Here is a 23,546-nt window from a genome sequence, read left to right as displayed (position 1 = left end):
GTAAGAAATGCAATAATTACTATGTTAGGAACTTGTGTAAGTCATGTTATACATTCTTGTATCTCCTTTTGGAATGCTATGTTTAGGAATATAAACTGGAAATTAGTGTGGTCAAATCCTGATAAATATTGTCTTACAAATAAAGTTAAAGAAATTTCATTTAAGATCGCTCACAGATTTTTATCCTGTTAAATTGACACTTTCTAGATTTAAACATGAGCAAGATGACTTCTGTGTATTTTGTAATAATGAGAAGGAATCTTAAATTACATTTGTTTAACTGCATATAAACAGAATTGTTTTGGATAGATCTGCAAAATATGAATGCTCAACACTTAGTTAAACGTTAAACTGAAAGATTCTCATTTTATATTTTGTTAGATCTGATTTGGATAAAGGATGTTTTTATTAATCTGTTGAATATTTTGGCTTAATATTTTACCCACAAATCTAAATGGTCTAATACTGCTCCCTCTATTCATGCTTTTAAAGTTGACTTCCTTTTTTATTTAAATTCTATTAGAAATTTAAAGAATCAAAAGGCGAGAAATACAGTGGGAAATATGTAAAAGTATAGCTTTTAGTTTTCACAATTGTGAATTCCCCTGGGTGTGAAGTGTTTATCTCTGTATATATTTCACTATTCTGTCTCCTCTTTTTTTATTGGTGTTTAAATAAAAACCTAAGTTTTGACATGGCGAATTCGGCACAGGAGTAAACCTTCCCTTTGACAAAATGGCGGCGGGGCGGTGGCCGTCATGGCGACCGACTGAGCTCGAAACAAGACCGATAACAACCGCCGCTCAGCCAATGAGCGCTCCAGGACCCCACCACGTGACGCTGACTGAGCTCTAGAGAACCGAACTCGAAACCACAGCCGTTGGCTTCCTGCCTCGTTTTCCTTTAAGAAAAAAGAATCATACTGAAGAAACCCAAAGGGGTAAAAGTACTTTACAGGCAGGTAAAGCATGAGTATCTTGACAGATGAGCCACACGGCCCCCCTCCCCGCCCGCCTTTCCTGAAAATAAAGAGGAAGCCAGTTCGACAAACGTACCTGCTTAGTGAAGCACAGCGATTAACGCTTTTGTTTTCAGAGACGAACGTCGCCATTAAGTCCATAGGAGAGAGAGGGAGACGAACATCGCCATTAAGTCCATATATTTAAAAAAAACAGCGGCAAACTATGTAAGAGCCATCGTTAAATTAAAGAATCAAATAAAAAAAGCACACGAGCTTGAAAACGGAGCGAATTCAGTCGGTACGACAGTGTCCTCTGTACACTGACATGCAAACCGCCCCTCCCCTTTTCGTAAACCTGAAAGCTGATTGGTGGGCGCGTCCTGTTCCCACATTGAAACTACGTTGTGATTGGCTAGTCTAGGGCAGGGGGGTAGTCAATGTTCCCAGCTGGCTCCTCCCCTTGAGGTTGTACAGCCCAGCAGTGTGTCCCTTCAGTGACACAGAGTAACAGTGTCTGACTCCAGTATCCGGCCGGTCTCTGGGCTCAGGAAGGCGAGTCGAGGTCTGTCCCGGGTGCGGATCTTCAGCGAAGGAGATTCCCAGCGTTTTACACGAGTAACCAACCAGAGGGAGTAGCGCCTCTCTACCAGCCTGCTGTAGCCCGACCTGCACACATCTCTGCTTGGCTCATCTCTGCAAATGTGCTGTGAGCAGCTGTACCCAGTTCTAAAACCCGGCTCCCCTTAAGACAAGCTTACACATGCAATCGCAACAAGATAAGAAGCCCCCTATTGTTCTGCGGTAAGCAGGGCCCAGCTGTACCAGCATTAAGCTTATTTTACACTGTTACGAGCGGGGGAGAGATCCGAGAGCTGTTGCTCCTCTGTCCCCGGTTAGTTCACACTTAGGCGAAATTCGTCTTCCATCAAAGCGGAGCGAGTTTAGGCAGAGCCCGGGGTCAAGTAAGCGTTTTATCAAGGAGTAACTTTCATCTGAAAGCTCTTCAGGTGAGAAGATTATTCCGTGAAACTGTCGTATCAGCGCAGTGTTCTGGGTGAGATCAGTGCGTGAAGTCTATCTGGTACTCCAGATTGTGAGAGCTCGTATTGTGGTCATTACGGTCATACTGCCGGAGCTCACTGCTAACCAGTGTGGTAAACTGGCAGACACCTACTGTACCCTAAAGGACTTAAAGCTGTTGTTGTGGTAAAAGGTCGGTCCACCGAATATTAATGAGTGGGGTCTGAATACTCCTGCAAGCGCTGTATTTCAGGTTTTGACGTGACGATATTTGTCAGCTGATAACTGGTTTTATCTTTAAATGCAGACTGTTTGCAGTCCAAACACTGGTTGGAAAAAGATGTCTTTTGTAATCCAGCAACATTAGTAAACTTTTAAAGGGTCTGGACACTTGTGCAAGGCACTGTAAGTGAAAATGTGTGCATGTTTATCTTGCTGTTCTAGTGTGAAACAACATTTTACATTGTATGTGTTCAAGTTACTGTGCTCCTTGTAGCTGGATCCTGGTGTCTTTTCATCATCTTACAAAGAACATTCTTACTTTGTATTTTTCCTAACTGGTTATTTAAACCACAGTGGACACTGGTTTTCTTTTCAGCTTGAATTGCCTCACTCATATTGCAATCTTTCTGCAGGTCCCTCATCATGACGGTCCTGGGTGTTGTCCTGATGGTGTTTTGCTCTCAAGGTAAGAGATCAGAGTTGTCGTTCGCTCGCCTGTGAAGAAATGCTGTCCACAAGCAGGTACAGTCTCGTCCAGAGAGCTGTGTCTCGCTGTTGTGTGTTTTAAGGGAGCTGAAGTGTCTCTCTGTCTCTGTCCTCTGTCTCCCAGTGTGCTCTGCTCTCCTCCCTGTGTCTGGGCTCTATGGGGACACAGTCGCTCTGCCCTGTGATGGGAGCTCCTACAGACATATTCCCGAGGAGAGAAAGATTATCCAGTGGGAGACAGCTGACCGCCATGTGCTGGAGTTCAACAGAGGACATATCCACACTTACCCAGGGTTCGAGAACAGAGCTGAGCTGTCCAGAGAGAGGATCAAAGATGGAGATTTCTCTCTGATCCTTCCTAAAGTGACGTTCTCGGATCAAGATATCTACGAGTGTCGAATTGTGGATGACAACAGCTACAGGAAATTCCTGGGAGATGTGAAGCTCACAGTTCTAGGTAATCTCCTTTCTCTCCCTTGTGATCCGAGCAGTTTGAGGGAATTGGGTGTTTACAGTGTAGTGATTCCTGACTCGTGTCGACTAACCTGACCTACAGCTGTTTTCTCTCTCAGTTCTCCAGGGTGCACCAGCATCTTCTGTTTATCATTTTTCTTCCTTCTCCTTCATCCCAAACCCCAGATCAGGACCCCTGGTGAATTTTAGCCAGGGCTCAACTCAGACGATGTTGGGGTATATGACTGAATTCACTCTTCAGGACAGACAGGGAATTCTGGGAGAAGACCATGTGACTTGCCTGGTGTTGCTGACCGCTCCCTTGTCAATGTCTTCCTGTAGGACACGAGGACAACATCAGTCTCTGCTGTGGAGACCCCCTCAGTGTCCCTCTGCGCACACAGCAGGCTGTAGAGCTGTGGTTCAGGCCTGAGGGAGGAGAGTCTCGCAGGCTGTGCTCTGTGCTCGACAGCACTGTGACCCCAGACTCCAGCAGGCTGAAGGTTCAAGACCAGGTGCTGAAGATCTCCAGTGTGAGAGCTGAAGACGGGGGCACTTACACAGTGCAGGACTCCCAGGGGACCCCCATCAGCACTGTCCACGTCACTGTGGGAGGTGAGAGTGGGGCTCCAGTGGGGAACGTGCACAGTGTGACTCTTTCACCAGTGTCAGTCCCTGATGTGTGGGGTCAATAGGAGTTAAATGTGATTAGGTATTGATTACTGATATTTAAAGTTGCAATTATAGTAATTTAATATTTTAAATCAAACAAAACTTAAAATCAGTGTTGCTGTTATGAATCCATCTTCAATTTCAAGACTTAAATGTGATCAATACTGTCTCCTCTGAGTGAGTGCAGTCTTTACAGCTGATGAATTGCTGTCTGCATCATTCTTTCACTCTGCTCCTTTTCTTCAATTTCAGCTCGATCAGAAGTCCTCACCCTGCAGTCTGGAGACAGTCTGACTCTCCCTCTCCACACTGCTGCTCCAGTGGAGGTGCTGTTTGATCCTGCAGGATCTGCCCAGTCTCCCAGAGTCTTACTGAGCAGCGCAGGGCTCCCTGGCCCCGGGTACGAGCAGAGAGTGTGGGTGCAGGACGGCTCTCTGACACTGCGCTCCCTCACACCAGCTGATCAGGGGAGCTACACAGTGAGGGACCTTCAGGGAAACACCATCAGCACTGCGATCGTCACTGTGGAGGGTGAGCAGGTCTACAGCAGGGGGACTAGAGGGGTCTCCACTCCTGACAGAGGGGGGTTCTTATATCGCTCTCTGTCCTGATTGTCTTCCAGCTCGCAGAGACACTGTCACCCTGCAGGCTGGAGCCTCTCTGTCTGTCCCCCTGCTCACTGGAGAGCCGGTGGAGGTGCTGTTTGACCCTGCAGGCTCAGGAGACTGGACCTCAGTGTGTTCTGTCCAGAGCAGCACAGCCAGCTGTGTCCCCCAGTACAGAGACAGAGTGTCAGTGGACAATCAGGAGCTCAGGCTGCAAGAGCTGAGGGCGTCTGATCAGGGGAGCTACACAGTGAGGGACCTTCAGGGAAACACCATCAGCACTGCGATCGTCACTGTCACTGGGGGAGGTGAGTCTTCATTACAGGACAAACTGAGTTAAACTGATCTCCACCTGAACTTACCTGCTTATGAAGAAACAATACTTGAGCTGTTTCAGTGCTGATTTTCTCCTGTGGTTTGAAGCCGATCACACAGGTCCAGTGTGTCAGCTGGTGTTTCAGAGACGGCAGTTTTCCAGCTCCTCTCCTGGTGTTTCTCGGGCTCTGAGCTGGGATGTGAAACTGGGCAGCAAGAACACTCTCACACACCGGCTGCTGGATAGTTTTTCTTTTCCTTCTTGCTGTTGTGGGTTTGCTCTCTGTTTGACTGTCTCTGTTCTTGTGTTTTCAGAGATGAGGAGGGTGTCGTGGCCTGTAAGTGTTGCAGTCATCACTGCGATAGTGGCTGTGCTGATGGGTGCTGCACTGGGTGCTGTTGTGTGTCAGAGACGGTGGAAGATGAGAGAGGAGAGAAACATGATACCAGCTGAAAGCAACAATATTAATATCAATAAAGAAAATGGAATCCTTGAGGGATCTGAGAAGTTCAGTGATGCTGTGTCCCTGCGCATGGAGGAAGACGATGGTGTAGGAAGTGAGATTGTTCCAGTGGTGTATCAATCTGCTTCAGTTCCCAGTGGATCCAGTTCTCCCAGTGTTACTCCAGCAATCTCTTCAGGCACAGTTATTGTGAAAGACCCAGAGCAGAGGACAGACTCAGGGTATCGATCTGAGGGTGAGGAGGGTGAGCAGCCTCCTGCAGGTGAAGAAGAATCGACAGTCCAGGAGCTCAGTGGAGGGTCGACCCCAGCTGACCCTGAAGACCAGTCGAGTCTGGAAGAGGCTCTGCTGTCTGATGGAGGAGATCAGTGACCTGACCATCACAGCCAGTGTAGCCGGCCAAGTTACTGGTGCAGCTGTCGGACATCCTGTCAAGGTGAAGGGACTCCCAGCTCTCCTGCAGTACTGGGGATACAGACTGATCAGAGAGAGACCCCCTGGACCCACAGAGCTCTTCCCCACCTCCACCAGCCTGATCTTCATCCAGGGGCGACTCTCCCCACAGGAGCCTCACCCTCACACAGAGGGGCCCCTCTCCTGCCTGCTGCAGAGCTGAACAAAGACCACCAGTCTGCCTTGAACAAAACATGGAAGAGATCAGGAAGAGAGCCTCAGGACCCTGGCAGCCCTGACACTCTGCCTCCCCCTAGTGGCAGCTCCTGGGTACTGACTGGGACCTTCCCTCTGCTGGTTCCACTGGGCCCAGCCCTGCTGACAGAGCCCCTCAGCGCTGGATCTGTAAAGATGCATCTGGACAAAAACCTGCCCTCAGGACACCTTCATGTGCTGTTGCCAAACTTGAAAGTTACACTGCAGTAGGGGCAGGACTTAGGACTGCACTGAGTAGTTTCTAATTCAACTTTTTAATCCACTTGTTTTAAAAAATGAAACTTATAAAAATCACTCTTTTGCTTTAATTTTATTTTAAAGAAATGTGAAATTAAAGTAGTATTTACACTAATATATATTTCTTTTATATTTATATTGTTTATTTGTTTATTTTAATCTTATGTAAATATATGATTTTTATATAAAAATTACATATACAATTGTATTGTTTTTACTAATGCTCTGAGATCAGTATTTTAGCAATTTATAATAAATAAAGCTACTTTTTTATATCCAGGTGTGTGTACGTCTCTGTTTGCTCTGATTGGCTCCTAGTATCCATGAAGTCCTCTGGGAAGGTCCTGTCCCAGTTTCTGAATGTTCAGGTACAGTCCAGCTGTCGGCTCAGAGTGACCTCAGGCTCCAGGGAGAGGGGCAGTTCAGGCTGTCAGGGGGAGATCACGCTGAGTAAATACCCTGCTGGTAGTGACTCTCCAGCCCAGGACCAGTCTGGGTTCCTGCCAGCTCAGGCTGGGAAGTGGAGACGCTGGTCAGATCTTCACATCATCTCCACTTGGACCTGTCTCGGCTCCTACTGGGCGAAGACACTGACTCCAGGCCTCAGCTCTGATCCTTCGCCTCTCTCAGTGATCATTACAGTCAGAGTTCGAGTAAAGAAGTCCTGTTAAGCGATTGTTTTGTTGACTTAACATCTACACTCTCTTACTGTGTGTAAAGATACTGATCTGTTGCCTCACAGATGTGGTCTTTAAAATGTCCTGAAAGATCCTGCCATTTTGTTTTTATTTCTATATATATATTCTAATATCTATATATTCTCTCAGAGTAGCAATTTCTGTTCCAGCCCACTAGAGGGCGGCATGACCCTAAAGTCAAGCGGGGGTCTCCTGGTCCTGCTGGGGGCGCTGTGTCTACAGCAGGGGTCTCCTGTCTCCTGGTCCTGAATGGGGAGCTGTATCGAACTCGGTTGTTCATTGTCATGATCCAGGACACACACACACACACACTCTCTCTCCCCCTGTCCTGTCTGGACCTCCGAGAACGAGCTCCACCCTCCCTGCCCCTGCGGCCCAGCGACCTGCTCAGGGCTGAGGCCAGTGCTGTGTCGCTGTCTTACTCTACTTCCTGTTGGCCCACACACACCTACGCCAGCGCAGCCCCCTGCCCCTTCCTGCCAGCCCACACAGACTCTCTGTCCCCTCTGCGGGACGAGCCCCCCCGTCTCCCCCCTGCCTCTTCGCCCTGCGTTTCCAGAACTCGCTCAGAGCCTCCGGCCTGATTCGCGCCCAGCAGGACGAATCGCGGCTCTTTCATCGCAGACCCCCAGCCGAGGAGCCCCCCGGTGTCTCTGGTGTCGGCTGTGTCCACTGCGCGCGGTCACAGCGGCTTGGGGCCTCCCTCGGCCTGGCTTCCCGAGGGGGAGGAGAGGGCCGGGCTGGCGTTTCTGCGGGGAACAAGGTGGGCACACGCAGCTGGGCACGGCCTGTGTTTATTTCGGCTCACACGCGTGGCTCGCACACGCTGTCTCCAGTCGAAACAAACACAGGGCTGAGGCACACGGGGGACAGAGGGAGCTCTGGGCCTGCGGTCCGCGGAGCCGATCCCTGTGGCTTCGGGTCGGGTGGGATACTGGGGCACGAGGAGCGCTCTCTCTTCGTTTCCGGCCGGACTGCAGCCCCGAGGAGGGACTAGACGGGCCTCGTCCTGCGGACGTCTCTGTTCCTGGGGGCGGCCGGGGGAACGGTCTCCTCGACGTTTTCGTACTGCGTCTGATCGCCTGGCGCCGCCTGCAGGGGGGGAGGGGCGAGACCACAGGGAAACCAGGAGTGAGAGGCCAGATCAGCTCAGCCCCTCTGCAGCCTGTCCTGAGCTCCCCCTGCTGGTGTCATGTTCACACACCCTGGACAGGACAGCAGTCCGTCACAGGACACACACACACACACACTCACACACCCTGGACAGGACAGCAGTCCATCACAGGACACACACACAGACACTCACACACCCTGGACAGGACACCAGTCCATCACAGGACACACACACACACTCACACACCCTGGACAGGACACCAGTCCATCACAGGACACACACACAGACACTCACACACCCTGGACAGGTAACCAGTCCATCACAGGACACACACACACACCCTGGACAGGACACCAGTCCATCACAGGACACAAACACACTCACACACCCTGAAAAGGACAGCAGTCCATCACAGGACACACACACACTCACACACCCTGGACAGGACACCAGTCCATCACAGGACACACACACACACTCACACACCCTGGACAGGACACCAGTCCATCACAGGACACACACACACACTCACACACCCTGGACAGGACACCAGTCCATCACAGGGCACACACACACTCTAGAGCCAGTTATCCTACCATGAGCCCTCCAGCCTGTCTCTGGACTGTGGGAGGAAACTGGAGCTCCTGGGGGACACCCACACCAACATGAAGGGAACATGCAGACTCCACACAGACAGCACCCCAGGTCCATCATTGAACCCAGAGCCCCAGCACGGCTGCCCTTTAGATTTTGCGATTCGTTCTGCTGCCGTCTTGTGATCTAGAAAGTGTAACGTCTGAATTACCCGAATGCTGGGCGGACGTCTTGCCCTCGATCTCTTCCGACAGGCGACACACAGCTCCGGAGCTGTAGGGAGACGTTGCAGCAGGAGGTTAGGAAGACCAGGACACAGCAGCTGGCAGAGCGAACACCAGCTCTCACAGGTAGGATCCCTGTTCCTGGTGCGAGAGGTCCCGTCGTGATTCACAGTGCACGGAGCTGGACACGGTCCTGTCCAGCAGGGCCGAGCGGCCGTACCGTCTCTCGCGAACAGGCAGTAGGCGCATCAGGAGGACACCAGGGCGCTCAGAGGCAGAGCCGACAGCAGGACGAGCAGGCAGGACAGCTGGAGGTGAACGGGTGGGGAACGCTCCGGGCCTCCTCCTGCCACAGACAAGGAAACAGCCCTCAGGGGACCGGGACCGTGTCTGGGTCACCTCACCGAGCCCCAGACTGGGAACCTCTCTAATGAAACCCCATTGTGCCAGGGTATTGGCTTCAACCACAGGGCTGGGCAGCCTGTTCCCCACTCCCACCACCCTCTGTGTACAGTAGAGCCTCCTGTCCTGACTGGAGGAGCTCACCCAGCTGTGTCTGGAGGGAAGCCAGGGTATCGGCTTCAACCACAGGGCTGGGCAGCCTGTTCCCCACCCCCGCCCCCCTCTGTGTACAGAAGAGCCTCCAGTTCTCAGTTTTAAATGTCCTTCTATGTATCTCACGCTGACAGGAGCCCAGGACACCGCACGGTAAAGAAAAGGTGGGGTTGGTCGTTGAAATTAGGGGGGAACTGTAAATCTACTGCATAAACCCGACCTCAGCACAACGTGCTGCTCTCCCGGAGGGCTGACGGCAGATGAACGATTGTATTCTTGCCCGCAAAACGGATCAGAGAGCTGAGGACAGAGCGATCCGCGCTGAGGGGCGGTGGCTGGAGCTCACCGGGGAAGACGAGCTCCGTCCCGTTTCCGAAGCTCAGCCGCCCGCCGACTCTGTCGGCGCAGTAGTACAGCGCCCGGTCGGACTCCGTCAGGTTGGCGAGCGTCAGGCTGACGGAGAGGGTCGAGGGTTCGAGGAAGAGGGAGAGGCGAGACCGGTACCCCTCTTCCACCTCCTTGGTGACCTGGGAGCCGCTGACCTGGGCGACGGCGGCGATGAGAGGCATCTCCAGGGGCCGCTGTATCATCCACAGCGTCTCCTTCAGGTGCCTGATGCCGCAGGGCAGGGTGACCGTGTCTCCGGCTCGGACCCGCAGCTCCACGACCGCGGCCGGTTCGGCCCCGAGCCCCCGCGTCATGCAGACATCTGAGACAGGAAACTCGCGTCAGTCCTTTTCAGACACCGGCAGGACGGGGCTGGCGGGCTGATTTCAGATCCGCCCGGGTACACCGCTCGCTAACAGGACAGTTACAGAGGACCGAAGCTCATCGGTGCGGTTTATTTCAGACTGCTGGCCTTATGAAGTACCGGTTCGGACTGGCACCCAGAACTAAGAGGGAAACACGTTTCACGCCCCGTTGCTGTTTCACGAGCCAGGATGCCCCGCTTATCAAGAAGAGAACAGAAATAAAACACGATTTTGCTCATCAGAGTCGCTTCCGCCGCACAGCGAATCCAAAGCAGCGCCCTCGGCCCCAGCGCGGCCCGCCAAGCGGCTTGAGCGCCGCACGTCGGTCCGGTCCGGTCCGGTCCGGTCCGGTCCGGCCGTGCATGAACCCCGAAGAGGCGCAGTTGACGGAGACGCTCGCCTACTCACGGGTGAGGAAGACCAGCGCGATTCTCGCCGCCGCCGGCGCGTCCATCTCCTCCCGGTCCAGGGGCAGTTAGTCCGGGGCGGTGGCTGGGCTTCAGACCACCAGAGACGACGACGTCTCGTTTCCTCTGGCTGGCCGTCCCAGCCGCCTGAATAGCCCCCTCCCCCCCAATAAAAGGGCGTTTTTTTCCACCGTTGGCGGGTCGCGCAGTTGAGTCCGGACGCCGGCCTTCGACGGGACAGAGCTGTTGCAACCAGGGAGCTGCGCCGTCCGGACCCCCGAACTGCTCCGACGCCCTTTGGTGATGGTGATGGGGTGGTGGGGGTCGTGCATTCGCAGAAAAGCTCAATAAAACCAGATCCCAGCGGCTCAAAGGGGGCTGGAGTACGCAGCGAGCGGGAGCTCTTGGGGTGGATCTTCACACGAGTCAGACCTGATCTCCCCCCACCGGAACTTCAGCGAGCTGAGTTCAAAACCACAGCAAGGACTTCACACAGGTGTAGCGGGGGCGGGCTGCTGGCCTGTCTCTCTGGTCACAGGAAGTCCACAACTGTGTCTCTGTGCATCACACACACACACAGATACATCCTTACACAGGCTGGGGACATCACACACACACACAACGCGATGCATGACAAGGACCTGGCGCGTTTCTGTGACTGTGGGTGAATTTGTGAGATCTGATTGGGATAAAGGACATGTTTGTATCATTAATCTGTTTATTGTTGTGGCTAAATATTTTATCCACAAACGTGAATGGTCTATCACTGCTCCCTCTGTGAAAGTTGAATTCCTTTTTTTATTTACATTCTGTTAGAAATGTACAGAATCAAAAGGCGAGACATACAATGGAAATATAAAAATACAGAGACGCTCTTTTTCTTTATAAGATCACCTTGAGGAAACGTGTTTGAGGCGTTCAGGCTCAGCCGGCACAGGAAAGACCGGGTCGTTTCCGCTCTCGGACACGCGTGGGGCGGGACGCGTGCGAACCAGTGTCGACACCTCGAGTCTGCTTGTTCCTCGCCGCCGCTAGGTGTGTGTGTGTCGCGGTCCACAACTTGACGGCTGTGAGAGATCACCCGTTTCACATCAGCAACGGGGTACAGTAGGAGATCCGTGCAGATCGCGCAGTTACTGCAGTTACTGCACAAAATAATCCAGATTCCGTCTGCTCCGTCTTTTTTGTAACTGGAAAAGATTCCCGATTCCTGACAAAAGTCACTAAACTGCGATTTGCGTATAGGGGATCACATCAAAGAGATCACAGACGAGAGAGCGCATTCACTCCCCACTCGCCCCAGTCATGACTTGTGTGTCCCCCACTCCCTCCCATCACACTGTGATCTCTCCTCACTTCTTCCTAATCCAACACCACTACATACACAACACCTGAATATAAGCCGAAACTGTACTATTTATTAATCACCGTACTACTTTTGCACCTGAAGAAGGCTCCACGGCCGAAACGTTGTGTTCTCTTTCTTCTTTTTTTCAGCATGGAATAAACCTATTACTTGTTCCTTTGCAGCCTACGCATGCTGACGCAGCTGCCCACCTGAACTACTTTTGCACTGTTTCTGTCCTGTTTGTACACTTTTCTCTGCTTGCGTATTTGCACAGTTTGGATTACACTGTTATCTTATTACACTGTTCTTGTTATTGTGTTACTGTCTATTGTCACATTTCACTATCCTATGCACCTGTGTAAGTATAACGACAAATACCGTGCCTTCCCTTTAAATGTATTGGGACAGCAATAGTTGCTTTTGGTTTACACTCAAGGAGTTCTGGTGGTGACCATGAGATCGATGTGAATAACAACCCCAACATAATACGTTTCTGCTCAGTGGCCTGCAAATGTATTTGGTCAGATCACCCCCAATTGACTCAGCGTGGTCTTGTTTCTCACATTAGATCCTAGGGACATCGTGAAAGCACAACCTACATTCCCTAGAATGTCGGACTACATTCCCCAGAATCCTCTGGGGGGCTCCCTGCATCACCTGACCAGCTACTCGAAGCTCATTGGTCAGTTGCCTGTTCCGGAAGAGGACGTCTGCAGACTCAGTGTTGACAAGCGGCGCAGCTTGATATAATAATAATAATAATAATAATTGCTTACACTTATATAGCGCTTTTCTGGACACTCCACTCAAAGCGCTTTACAGGTAATGGGGACTCCCCTCCACCACCACCAATGTGTAGCATCCACCTGGATGATGCGACGGCAGCCATAGTGCGCCAGAACGCTCACCACACATCAGCTATCAGTGGGGAGGAGAGCAGAGTAATGTAGCCAATTCATAGAGGGGGATTATTAGGAGGCCATGATTAGTAAGGGCCAATTGGAAATTTGGCCAGGACACCGGGGTTACACCCCTACTCTTTTCGAGAAGCGCCCTGGGATTTTTAATGACCACAGAGAGTCAGGACCTCGGTTTTACGTCTCATCCGAAGGACGGCGCCTGTTTACAGTATAGTGTCCCCGTCACTATACTGGGGCATTAGGACCCACATGGACCACAGGGTGAGCGCCCCCCGCTGGCCCCACTAACACCTCTTCCAGCAGCAACCTTAGATTTTCCCAGGAGGTCTCCCATCCAGGTACTGACCAGGCTCACACCTGCTTAGCTTCAGTGGGTTGCCAGTTGTGAGTTGCAGGGTGATATGGCTGCTGGCTATCTTGATATCACTTTACACGTTTTCCGTCCAAGAATTGGGGGAGGTTTTAGTTAATTGTAGTGTTTTTTTTCATTAAAAAAAATCTTGAGCTTGCTTCCCCGTCTTGCGCAGCGGTTGAACGGGACCCCCATTAAAGAAAAGGTAAAGCGATTTTCTCTCCGGTACCGCGGTGAAGTTTTTTTAGTTTGTTTTTGTCAGCACCTGAGATGTTTAACAAGAAGTCATATCCGTATTTATTTAATGGAACATTTGGTAAATGTTTAAAATAGCATGTCTTTGAAATGAAGTGTGAAGGTATTTAAGAACAGTTATAGATAGCTACAGCAGTTACCTTTTAATTATTTATTAATGTCTTCATTGAACAGTAGGTCTGTTCTTCCACGAAACAGTCATGTCATGATTTTAATGTTTGCGATTTTGTTCATCTCTACTTACAAACGAGGAGCCATTTAGTCCAAATAATTCTGACTTATTTGGTAGAGGGTAGTGAATTGATCTGAGGGTCTTCTCCAGCTCTGGAGAGAAGCTGGTAGCTTGTTCCACACTCCCACCACCCTCTGTGTAAAGACGTTCCTCCTCTTCTCAGTATTAACGACGCTTTCCTGGAGTGACGCTTTCGGAGGAGGTGGGAGGGGGGGCACATTCATTTTAACTCCCCTTTGGAATTGAATGAGACGGTTTTGTTTGAGGTAGGGTTGGACAGTACTGATGGACACTGCCTGAGTCTCAGAATTAGCACAGAAAGGAACGTGTTACTTTAAAAAATTTCCTGTTGGCATTCAGTATTTCAGTTAGGCACTTAAACGGTTTTTATGTGTGAATGTATAATCAGTGTCCTTTTTGTTTTGTCTTTTAACAGTCCGGACATTCTAAGGAATAATTATTTTATGGTCTAGCATTTAAGATTCTTGTGCCAAAAATTTTTTCTCCTACCTCGTTTACTTGCTGACTGTAGGCATTTTTGTACGATATCACTTTGCGTTGAGTCGTAGTTTCTCTTGTTGTTGATTCTTTTTGCAGTCTTTGGATTTTCTTATAGTAGATACTGGAATGTTTCGTTTCTAAAGGAACAAGTACATTTTAATCCCACGGTGAGAATAAGGAAAAACAGTTCCCGCCGTTAAGCTATAAAGACTCTGAAAATGGCCAACATTTCTCTCTGGAGGAATCGCTGCAGGGTACAAAGATACATTTACACTTGTCAAGAGTCATTTTCTGAGCTGTAGCGCTACACTTGCACTAAAGAAACACAATAAAACGTGAATTGTTAGATCGTCCTCTGAGTCTGCTGTTCTTGTCTGCTGAGCTGAACTCGCATCAGCTCCTTCCTGGGCGGAGCAGGTTCTGGGGATCATCACTGGGAAACTGGGGTGTCCGTCAGGTGTCACAAAGCAACAGACAGTGGCCGTTCCGTGATCCAGATGGGAGTTGGATTTCCGAATATTTCAGCTCTTCTCCGCTTTCCTGTAATTGAAGAAAAAAAATGGAAGTACCCTTTATTCCTCTGGTTGTGAGATGTGTTCCTTTAAAAAAAAAAGACAGAGCCCTCATATTGAGGTGTGGAATGAAAACTGCAGAAGAGGCTTCAGGACGGCTCACGCTGCAGGGGACCAGTAGCTCATGTGCGGCGCCTGTGCTCTGACTTGGATTCAAGAACCACAGGGAAGACCTATTCGGCGGTTCGGGTGTAGCAGTACACTAGGAATCCAGCAGGTGGCGCTGTTGTTCTGTTTTTAATATCACTATGTCGTAGGAGGAGACTAGCGACGCCGATATACAATAAAAATAATTGCTTACACTTCTATAGCGCTTTTCTGGACTCTCCCCTCAGAGCTCTTCCCAGGTCAGGGGGATCCCCTCCAGCCCCCCCAGTGTGCAGCCCCACCTGGATGATGCTCCAGTCCGCTCAGCACACAACAGCTCTCAGTGGGGAGGAGAGCAGAGGGATGGAGCCAGTTCAGAGAGGGGGGTGATTAGGAGGCCATGATGGGTCAAGACCAGGGGGGTATTTGACCAGGACACTGGGGTAACACCCCTACTCTTCTCGAGAGACACCCCGGGATTGTTAATGACCACAGAGAGTCAGGACCTCGGTTTGACGTCTCATCTGAAGGACGGCGCCTGTTTACAGCCCGGTGTCCCCCGTCACTATACTGGGGCATCAGGACCCACACAGACCGCAGGGTGAGAGCGCCCCCTGCTGGCCCCACTGACACCTCTCCCAGCAGCAGCCTCGTCTCTCCTCCCAGGAGTCTCCCCTCCAGGTACTGGCCAGGCTCACACCTGCTGGGCTCCAGTGGGGCTGCCAGTGGGGAGCTGCAGGGTGATGTGGCCGCTGGCCAACTGGTTGATTCATCAGTCGGGGCCCCCCGCACGCTGAAAGGAGGTGAATCTCGTGAGCTCTTGTTCGCACGCAGAGAGGCTGCACGACGCTTGTGAGTTCAGGCGCTCCAGACAGCCTGGAAATTCTCCTTCCGTTCTCGGTTTCTTCAGTGCGGTGAAGCGGCGCTACCACGTCCGGCCAGCAGGGGGAGGCAGCGACCACCGGCTCTGGACCTGAATCTCGTCAGGCCGACCCGGTCTGGATGAACCGCTGTGTGTGTGTGGTGTTAGTCCTAACAGGTAGGTGAACAACGTAGATGTTTACTGAAAAAATTAATTCTTCTTATGTACTTATACTATACTAAATGGGTATCGGCAAAGGTGATCCAAATAATTCTGCAGCTCCTCTCCACCTCACAAGGGTCATTCTGGAGAAGAATCATTAAAACTGGGGCCTAGGAGTCGTTTCTTTACACAGTGAAATACTACGTGCAGTTATGGTCGCCCCGTTATAAAGAAAATGTTGCACAGATCTATATTTTTCATCTCCCCTTTTTATCCATACATCTAATGCATATCCTTCTGCGTAGAAAAGATATCGCTGCTCTGGCATCAGCCCAGGCAAGAACAACCAGATGCTTCCCTTAAGCTCCAGAAAACACACTGACGGGCTGAAGAAACTGAATCTCTGGTAGAATGAATAGAGAAACATGAGCCAGAGGAGACAAGGGAAATCTACATTGAAGGGCATTTAGAACTGGGAACAGGAGGCTCTTCTGTACACAGAGGGGGGTGGGGGTGGGGAACAAGCTGCCCAGCCCTGTGGTTGAAGCCGATACCGAGCTCCTCCAGTCAGGACAGGAGGCTCTTCTGTACACAGAGGGGGGTGGGGGTGGGGAACAAGCTGCCCAGCCCTGTGGTTGAAGCCGATACCCTGGCTTCTCTCCAGACACAGCTGGGTGAGCTCCTCCAGTCAGGACAGGAGGCTCTTCTGTACACAGAGTGGGGTGGGGGTGGGGAACAAGCTGCCCAGCCATGTTGTTGAAGCCGATACCCTTATTTCTTTTAAGAATGAGAATCTTCAAACTGTGATTTTCTCATCTCCGGCTGACACTTGGATGGATTAACTACTAACTACCCATCAGGTCAGCTGTGCTCTGTATTCAGTTCAATTCGAGGTGCTTTATTGGCATGACCGATGAGTACAACCAATGTTGCCAAAGTAAAACAAATACAATTCACATAAAACAAAAATCTACAGACATTTACAATAAAGACACAATCATAAAATATTTACATATAGATTTATGGAGCATTATTGAGAGACAGATTCACTGTTCCTCAGGCTGGGACAGGAGATCACACACTGTATTATTATTATTGAGAGACAGGCTCACTTTTCCTCAAGCTGGGACAGGAGATCACACACTGGGCTGCCAGTTCAGCTGAGTTCCCTCCTCCCTCTCCCAGTAGGATTGGGACCCGTTGTGATTCTGGCAGGTGTGGGAACTCTGGGATTAGATTTCTGAATTTCGGGGAGAATGTTTCTCTAATCCCAGAGTATCTGTCACAGTGCAGTAGGAAGTGCACCTCTATTTCTCCCCGCTGGCAGTGGGAGCACAGCCTGTCCTCTCTGGACAGTCAGGTCTGCCTGTGTCCAGTGTGTGTGTCCAGGCTGTGGTCACTGAGCCTATCCTTTCTGGACAGCCAGGTCTGCCTGTGTCCAGTGTCTCTGTCCAGGCTGTGGTCACTGAGCCTGTACTTCGTCAGGGTCTGTTTCTCTTTGCTGTTATTTAGCTTGGTTAGATATTCGGCTAGTGTGTATTGTCTGTTTAGGGTTCTGTAGCATTCCAGTTTATGTTGTGTTTGTGTGTGTGTGTCCCAGTGTGTGAGATATTGCTGTTTGATCCGTGCTGTGATGTGGTTGAGTCTGAGTTGTGGTGCTCTCACAGTGCTGTCCTGAGGCTGCTGTTGTGTTGTGTATTGTGCTGTGATGTGGTTGAGTCTGGGTTGTGGTGCTCTAGCAGTGCTGTCCTGAGGCTGGTTGTGTGTTGTGTGTATTGTGCTGTGATGTGGTTGAGTCTGGGTTGTGGTGCTCTAGCAGTGCTGTCCTGAGGCTGGTTAGTGTTGGTGTTGCTCAGGTCAGTGAGCCTCAGGACCAGCTGGCTCAGGGGGCTCTGTTTTGGGCTCAGCTCTTGGCTCAGCAGGGCTTTGTTGTGATAGGAGTTGGTTGCTGTTTTGTAGGTGTAGCCAATACTTTAATACTCTCTTCTGTATGTGCCCTATAGCTGCCTCTCGTTTGTGACCGGTCTTGTGTCCTCTGTCCAGGAAGGCACCTCTTGTCTAACAGGTGCAGCTCTCCTGCGCAGAATCAAAAGCGTCCGATATCTGAGAAACAGTCTGAGGGTCTTGGAAACAGATACAGAGGCCTGTGTGGTATCCATTTTTACACACTTGTCTATCTCATCCTCACATGTTTTTTTTGGGGGGGCTTTTCTGACCTGAATTCTGCCTGATGATTCATTTCAGGGAGGCTGAAGAGTAAACCAGCACACAGGCCAGCAGAGACACAGCAACAGAAACAACACAGGAAACTGTCAGTGCGAACCTGTTGTCAAGTTCTCTACCTTCCCCCCAGCCCCCTGTCCTCCCGAGCCCAGTGTGACTATCACAGGCCTGAGAGAGTAAATATAGAGAGCGGTTGAGCTCATGGAAACATCTGCGGTCATCGAGCTGAACACCTCTCTGAAGCTCTTGTGCGAGGGTGAGATCAGGCTGCGGTCAGTTCTGCTGGCTGGTGCACACAGGCTGCACTGAGCCCTTGATGTGCTCGCTGGGGCACAGTTCAGGGCCTGTTAGCTTGGATCAGCAAAGGCATCACACAGGAAACTTCGAGAACTTTAATCTGTGTTTGGCTGCTTTCTTGCTCACTGCTTATCTTACTTGGTCTTCTGTATGGTGTAGGTTGTTTTTTTTAACAAACAGCCATATCACCCTGCAGCTCCCAGCTCCTTTCACCTCCTTTCAGCGTGCGAGGGGGCCCGACTGATGAATCAACCAGTTGGCCAGCAGCCATGTCACCCTGCAGCTCACAACTGGCAGCCCCACTGGAGCCCAGCAGTGTGAGCCTGGCCAGTACCTGGAGGGGAGACCTCCTGGGGAAACACTGAGGCTGGTGCTGGGAGAGGCACCAATTCATCAAATCAATGGAGCAAAACAACCAGACATACAGAAAAATGATCAAACTAACAGAAATCACAGTTTCACAGGGTTCTTGTGTAAGAGGACAGTTCAATCCAGTTTAACTAGTTCTCCACTGGACGTCTTGATAAAAAAACTTTTTTTATGGGTTATTACACATTTATCAATTTTGATTCCCAGTAGTCAACCTGATTATGTTTTTCAGTCTGCTAAGTGCTCTTTGTGTATTTTGTGTACTTGACTGTCACACACGTCTCCCATGCTTGATCTCAGCATATGTAGTGGGCTGTGTGTTGTGGCCACCTCTCTTCTTGTGCTTCGTGTTTTGCCTGCTGATCTCTATAGTGGCGTACTGCAGTCCTGCCTCCTCCTCCTGCAAACACACAGACACACAGCACAGCTGCTGGTGAGGACGAGTCTGAACACACACACACACACTCTGCAAATTTCATCTGTGACCCTCCTGACACACGCTGATAAGACTGGCCAAATTGTTTCAGTCAAAATTAAAACTGCAGAAAAACACTTAGCGGCCCATAAAAATTGCCATATCTTCACAAATACAATAATTACTAATAACAACTGGATCACACACATTCACTCATGGTCTTTAAGTTGTGTCTGTTGAAACGAGATATGATCTGAGAATGTGTTATATCACAGACAGAGGCAGACACTCCAGGTGATGAGACACAGTGTCCTGTCTGAAATAAAAATCGGATCGGTACCTGACTGTCCTGTCTCTCGCTGTGTCCTCCAGTCTGGGGGCGACTCTCAGAGCTTCTGCTGCCTGGTTTCAAAGAGGAAACACAGTTATACTCCGCTGTGACCCCCAGAAATGACAATGACTGTACTACGTTTATCACAGCACATTACTTAGTACCCTGAGAACCTACTGTACGGAGAACCAGAGTTAAAAAAATGATGTCTTCCCACACAAAAGGTGACCAGAAAAAAAGGAAATAAATATTTTGCCCTACCCCACGGCACCGTAAAAGACGTGTTTCTTTATCTTAGACAGGGAGAAGAGGTGTATAAACACAGCTGTAGGATGTTCAGTAAGTACCGCTGTTCTGACGCAACTACTAAAAGCATTGTTATGCAAAAGAGTCAGAAATAAGACATTCCGGTTTAGGACATGAAAATCTCGGACCCCTTAAAGTTAGAATTAAACCGATACTTTTGTTTTTCAGTCCTTTTCTCCTGTTTTTCTTATTGAGTTAAACGGACTGACCAGCTGCTCACAGCCATACAAGACTAGGGAGCCCAACTGAATTATACGTCATCAATATCGCTGAAACAGCAGCACAATGCAAGATGTCAGAGTATCTCGGTTCTTTAGCCTTCCCACGTTTACATGTTTGAATGTCTCGCGAACGTACAGCAGGTTTTCCGCAGACTGTATTTCTGTTTTCACTAATAAAGAAAAACACAGCTGTGTGGACAGTCTTACCTCTTCTAAGGGAAACGCAGGAGAAAACGCAGACGGAGGACACGATGACACAGACCACACTCACAGAGGGCAGAAGAGTCCAGCACGTCAGGCAGGGACTGGGACTGACCACTGTCCGGTCTGGTTCTTCCAAGGAGGAGTTTTCTGCCACTGGTACTGCTGCTGAACCTGCAGGCGGACACAATGTCCGCATCAGTGACAGGACAGTGAGGCTCCAGGCTGCTGGCCTGAGAGCAGGGTGACCTCTGCTCCCAGCTCCTCGACCTCACAGCCGACTGGCCTGGGCCGGACAGGGGCGGCCATGGACTGGTCAGCAGGGGCATCAGGTCCTCTCCAGCCTGAGCCACGCAGACGGGAGGGCCGGAGTGTGGAGGAGGAGGGGGTGCGGTTCTTTTTTCCATCAGCATCGTTTCAGTGAGGTCACAAAGCTGGGGTTCATCAATCGTGAAACTTTTTAAAAAAAGAATCCTTGTTTTCATCTGTGATATAAAACTCAGTATCGTTGAACATCGAACTTTGTGCTGCATCCTGTGGGGGACGAAACGACTCTCACAGACATTTTGGAAGTGTTTACTGTACAGCGTTGTAATAAAGCACAGTAAAAATCGGGTAACGACCTAGCACTTAAGCAGGTGTGGAAAAGGAAAGCAGCCGGTGTCGGGTACGAGCATGGCAACACCGGAACCGGTACCGAACAAGACTGCAGTGTTGAACAGTGAAGGAGTGGGACCCCAGGGTGTCTGTGCTGTGTAGGGGAGCGGGTGCACAGACTGGAACTGCTCGCGTGTTAGTGTGTGTGAGGGGTTATCGGGGTGTCGGGCGGTGGCTGGGGCTCACCGGGGAAGACGAGCTCCGTCCCGTTTCCGAAGCTCAGCCGCCCGCCGGCTCTGTCGGCGCAGTAGTACAGCGCCCGGTCGGACTCCGTCAGGTTGGCGAGCGTCAGGCTGACGGAGAGGGTCGAGGGTTCGAGGAAGAGGGAGAGGCGAGACCGGTACCCCTCTTCCACCTCCTTGATGATCTGGGAGACGCTGACCTGGGCGACGGCGGCGATGAGCGGCACCTCCAGGGGCCGCTGTATCATCCAGAGTGTCGACGTCTGGTGCCTGATGTCACAGGGCAGGGTGACCGTGTCTCCGGCTCGGACCCGCAGCTCCACGACCCCGGCCGAGCCAGCGAACAGTCCCCCCGCCAGGAAGACACCTGAGACACGAAACTCACGTCAGTCCTTTCAGAAGCTGGCCAGAACCTGCCACCGCCTTTGCGCAAGACACAGATAATAAAACTGTAATCACACTGGCGAGACCACTTCGTACGGAAGACGCGCTAATGTCGCTCATTTCAATCGCTTTCTGCCGGCGGGTGCAACACCGTTCATTCGGAAAAACCCCACAGAAGAAGAGACAGAAATGACTGATTTCAACCTCAAGTTTTCAAAAATAATTAGATCATCGTGAGCGACAGACACAGGCGGCACTGAAGGGGTGAAATAGGTACATATTTAAAGTCTTGAGCTTTCCCGTATTCAAAATCCACAAAGGCCTCGATACAGTCAACCCAATGGTTCAATATCAAGGCAGAGACCAGAAAGGGAGGAGTACACATGCATCTGAAAATAGGAGGCTTTGCTTTACACAGAGAGTGGTGGGGGTGGGGAACAAGCAGCCCAGCCGTGTTGTGGAAGCCGATACCCTGGGGCTTCTCTCCAGACACAGCTGGGTGAGCTCCTCCAGGCAGGACAGGAGGCTCTGCTGTACACAGAGCGGGGTGGGGGTGGGGAACAAGCTGCCCAGCCATGTGGTTGCCTCTCTCCAGACACGAACAACAAAGATGGGCCAAATGTTCTACTGTCATTTTTTATCTCTCTCCATTCTTACGTTGCAATATTGAAAAATATTATTACTAATTTACGCCTCCATTTCAATATTCCTTTATATCTTTCTCTCAGCCTAAAATCTTTCAAAAATTCAATTTTTACCTGTGTTCGCAGTTAATTTCTCTTCTCTAACCTTTCCCACGTCTTTGTAATTGTATTAAATGCTTTGTTTCTTTTATTCCTATAGAAATTAAAATATGTTGCCGGAATAAAATTAGGGGTAAGAATTTTATTATTCTCACAATTGCTGTATATGTAACAATTTTAAAAATTCATTTAGCCCTTAAATGGCGAAGTCCGGGAAAATATTACCTAAGTGATTTAATGGCGAAACTAAGAAAAAAAAACTTTATTAGGAAGAGACCGAAATATGTTATCTTGTTATCAATATGTGAGCTAAGAGTAACGGTCAAAAATATTAGATTAGAGAATCAGAGAAAAATATCGCGACAGAGGCAAATTATGTGTATATTACATTTTCCAGCGATGTTTCCCGACTGTAACAGAACTGTAAGACAGTAAGGAGTTTACCTGATAACAGGAGACAATGAAGGGAGAGTGAACATGCTCTAAATATTTCAAAGATGTTTGTTTCCATTATACTAAAATGACGGACTGAGGCTCTAGGGCGGTATTTCAGTCTAACACGAGGAGAGTTACTATTCACTGTTGGATACTGGCAATTTCTAAAACTCGCGTTTTGCAGGCATTGATTTGGCGTCGTTAAATGCCGTGTTGTGGAAAATGCCAACTGTAGCATGAATCTTTTAACGAGCTCCATGTTTTTTACTCCAAGGTCAGCAATGCCCCACACATGCATATAACCAAAAGGAAACCGCTGCATCAATCAAACTAAAAACTATCATGTAACAAGACACTACATACTGTACTGCAAACTGAGGCTATTGGACCTACAGCATGTTAACTTGCGTAATTGATATAAATATATCAGCAATCGATCTGATATTCGGAGAACGCGCTTAACTGAGAAGTGCCCCAGTTCTAAATAACTGTATTTATCAATAAGCATGATCAGTACGAAGTCCGCCGAGCGTTTAGTTTTTATCGAAGTCAAAGAATTCCCACATATTGGCGATTCAGCCGGTAACACCACCATGTCACTCACAGAGGAAGAGGAGCAGGGTCCGCGCTGCGTCCATGTCATCCTCTGCGCTGCTGTTGTAAAGAAGACCTGCTAGTTCTCAGCCTATTTTGAACTTTACCCGGATTCTCATTGGTCGGAGGCCCAACTATTACACGTCTAACAACGAATGAACTATTGCAGTTCCTCTGATAGTCGACCTACAGGACACTGACGAAGGTGTCACTGTCGTCGTGATCTTGACATAGAGAAGGGCGTTTTCTGTGTAGATCGCAATTATGAGGAGTCCATACAGACTGTTTACCGGTATATGAAGCAGTAATTATACACAATAACATAAAAAAATTTATAAATGAGAGGTCATTCGGGCCATCTGGTCGTTAATTGATCCCAGGAGCTCACCCAGCTGTGTCTGGAGAGAAGCCAGGGTATCGGCTTCAACAACAGGGCTGGGCAGCTTGTT

General features: G+C 49.9%; 3 protein-coding genes across 8 annotated transcripts in view; 2 read left to right on the top strand and 1 right to left on the bottom strand.

The window, feature by feature from the left end:
* LOC138243060 (uncharacterized) overlaps positions 1–6,177 on the top strand; it is a 41,106-nt gene extending 34,929 nt beyond the window's left edge. For both annotated transcript variants that reach the window (XM_069198554.1, XM_069198553.1), the window contains exons 2-7: positions 2,617–2,669; positions 2,814–3,146; positions 3,485–3,757; positions 4,067–4,345; positions 4,437–4,727; positions 5,050–6,177. In XM_069198554.1, coding sequence (XP_069054655.1) covers positions 2,627–2,669; positions 2,814–3,146; positions 3,485–3,757; positions 4,067–4,345; positions 4,437–4,727; positions 5,050–5,570 — 1,740 coding nt within the window. In that variant the 5' untranslated portion in view covers positions 2,617–2,626 and the 3' untranslated portion in view covers positions 5,571–6,177. The remainder of the gene's footprint in view (positions 1–2,616; positions 2,670–2,813; positions 3,147–3,484; positions 3,758–4,066; positions 4,346–4,436; positions 4,728–5,049) is intronic.
* LOC138243066 (uncharacterized) overlaps positions 1–23,546 on the top strand; it is a 100,873-nt gene that overhangs the window by 67,704 nt on the left and 9,623 nt on the right. Inside the window, exon 1 of one of the 2 annotated variants that reach the window (XM_069198570.1) lies at positions 13,165–13,273. The exons of the other annotated variant lie outside the window; for it this stretch is intronic. The gene's annotated coding sequence lies outside the window, so the exon portion shown is untranslated. Of the gene's footprint in view, positions 1–13,164; positions 13,274–23,546 lie in introns of those variants that run through there. 2 annotated transcript variants of the gene reach the window in all.
* Positions 7,002–23,425, bottom strand: LOC107076014 (uncharacterized). Of its 4 annotated transcripts, none has more exons than XR_011191909.1 (5): positions 10,450–11,054; positions 9,636–9,998; positions 8,955–9,080; positions 8,722–8,783; positions 7,869–7,894 (listed from the first exon to the last, which is right to left on the bottom strand). XR_011191909.1 is itself a non-coding variant. In XM_069198575.1 (5 exons), exons 1-5 carry the CDS (start codon positions 23,139–23,141, stop codon positions 18,900–18,902), a joined length of 756 nt encoding a protein of 251 aa, XP_069054676.1. In that variant the 5' UTR covers positions 23,142–23,422; the 3' UTR covers positions 16,617–18,899. The 4 variants fall into 4 exon arrangements, 3 of the variants coding, with proteins under 3 accessions (XP_069054678.1, XP_069054677.1, XP_069054676.1); XM_069198575.1 differs by lacking the exons at positions 7,869–7,894; positions 8,722–8,783; positions 8,955–9,080; positions 9,636–9,998; positions 10,450–11,054 and adding exons at positions 16,617–19,028; positions 19,384–19,445; positions 20,109–20,276; positions 20,946–21,308; positions 23,108–23,422; XM_069198577.1 differs by lacking the exons at positions 8,955–9,080; positions 10,450–11,054 and adding an exon at positions 23,108–23,425 and having other exon boundaries at positions 7,002–7,894.

Source organism: Lepisosteus oculatus, chromosome 14, assembly GCF_040954835.1.
Source record: "Lepisosteus oculatus isolate fLepOcu1 chromosome 14, fLepOcu1.hap2, whole genome shotgun sequence".
Lineage (NCBI taxonomy): Eukaryota > Metazoa > Chordata > Actinopteri > Semionotiformes > Lepisosteidae > Lepisosteus > Lepisosteus oculatus.
Note: the sequence above shows the minus strand (reverse complement) of the source record. Positions and strands in the feature narration are given on the sequence as shown.

Coding starts and splice junctions, on each gene's coding strand:
- LOC107076014 (XM_069198575.1), bottom strand. CDS start 23,141: ATGGACGCAGCGCGGACCCTGCTCCTCTTCCTCT. Junction 19,446..20,108: donor CTGCGTTTCCCTTAGAAGAG/GTAAGACTGTCC, acceptor CTTTGAAACCAG/GCAGCAGAAGCTCTGAGAGT. Junction 19,029..19,383: donor GCGAGAGACAGGACAGTCAG/GTACCGATCCGA, acceptor GTGTGTTTGCAG/GAGGAGGAGGCAGGACTGCA.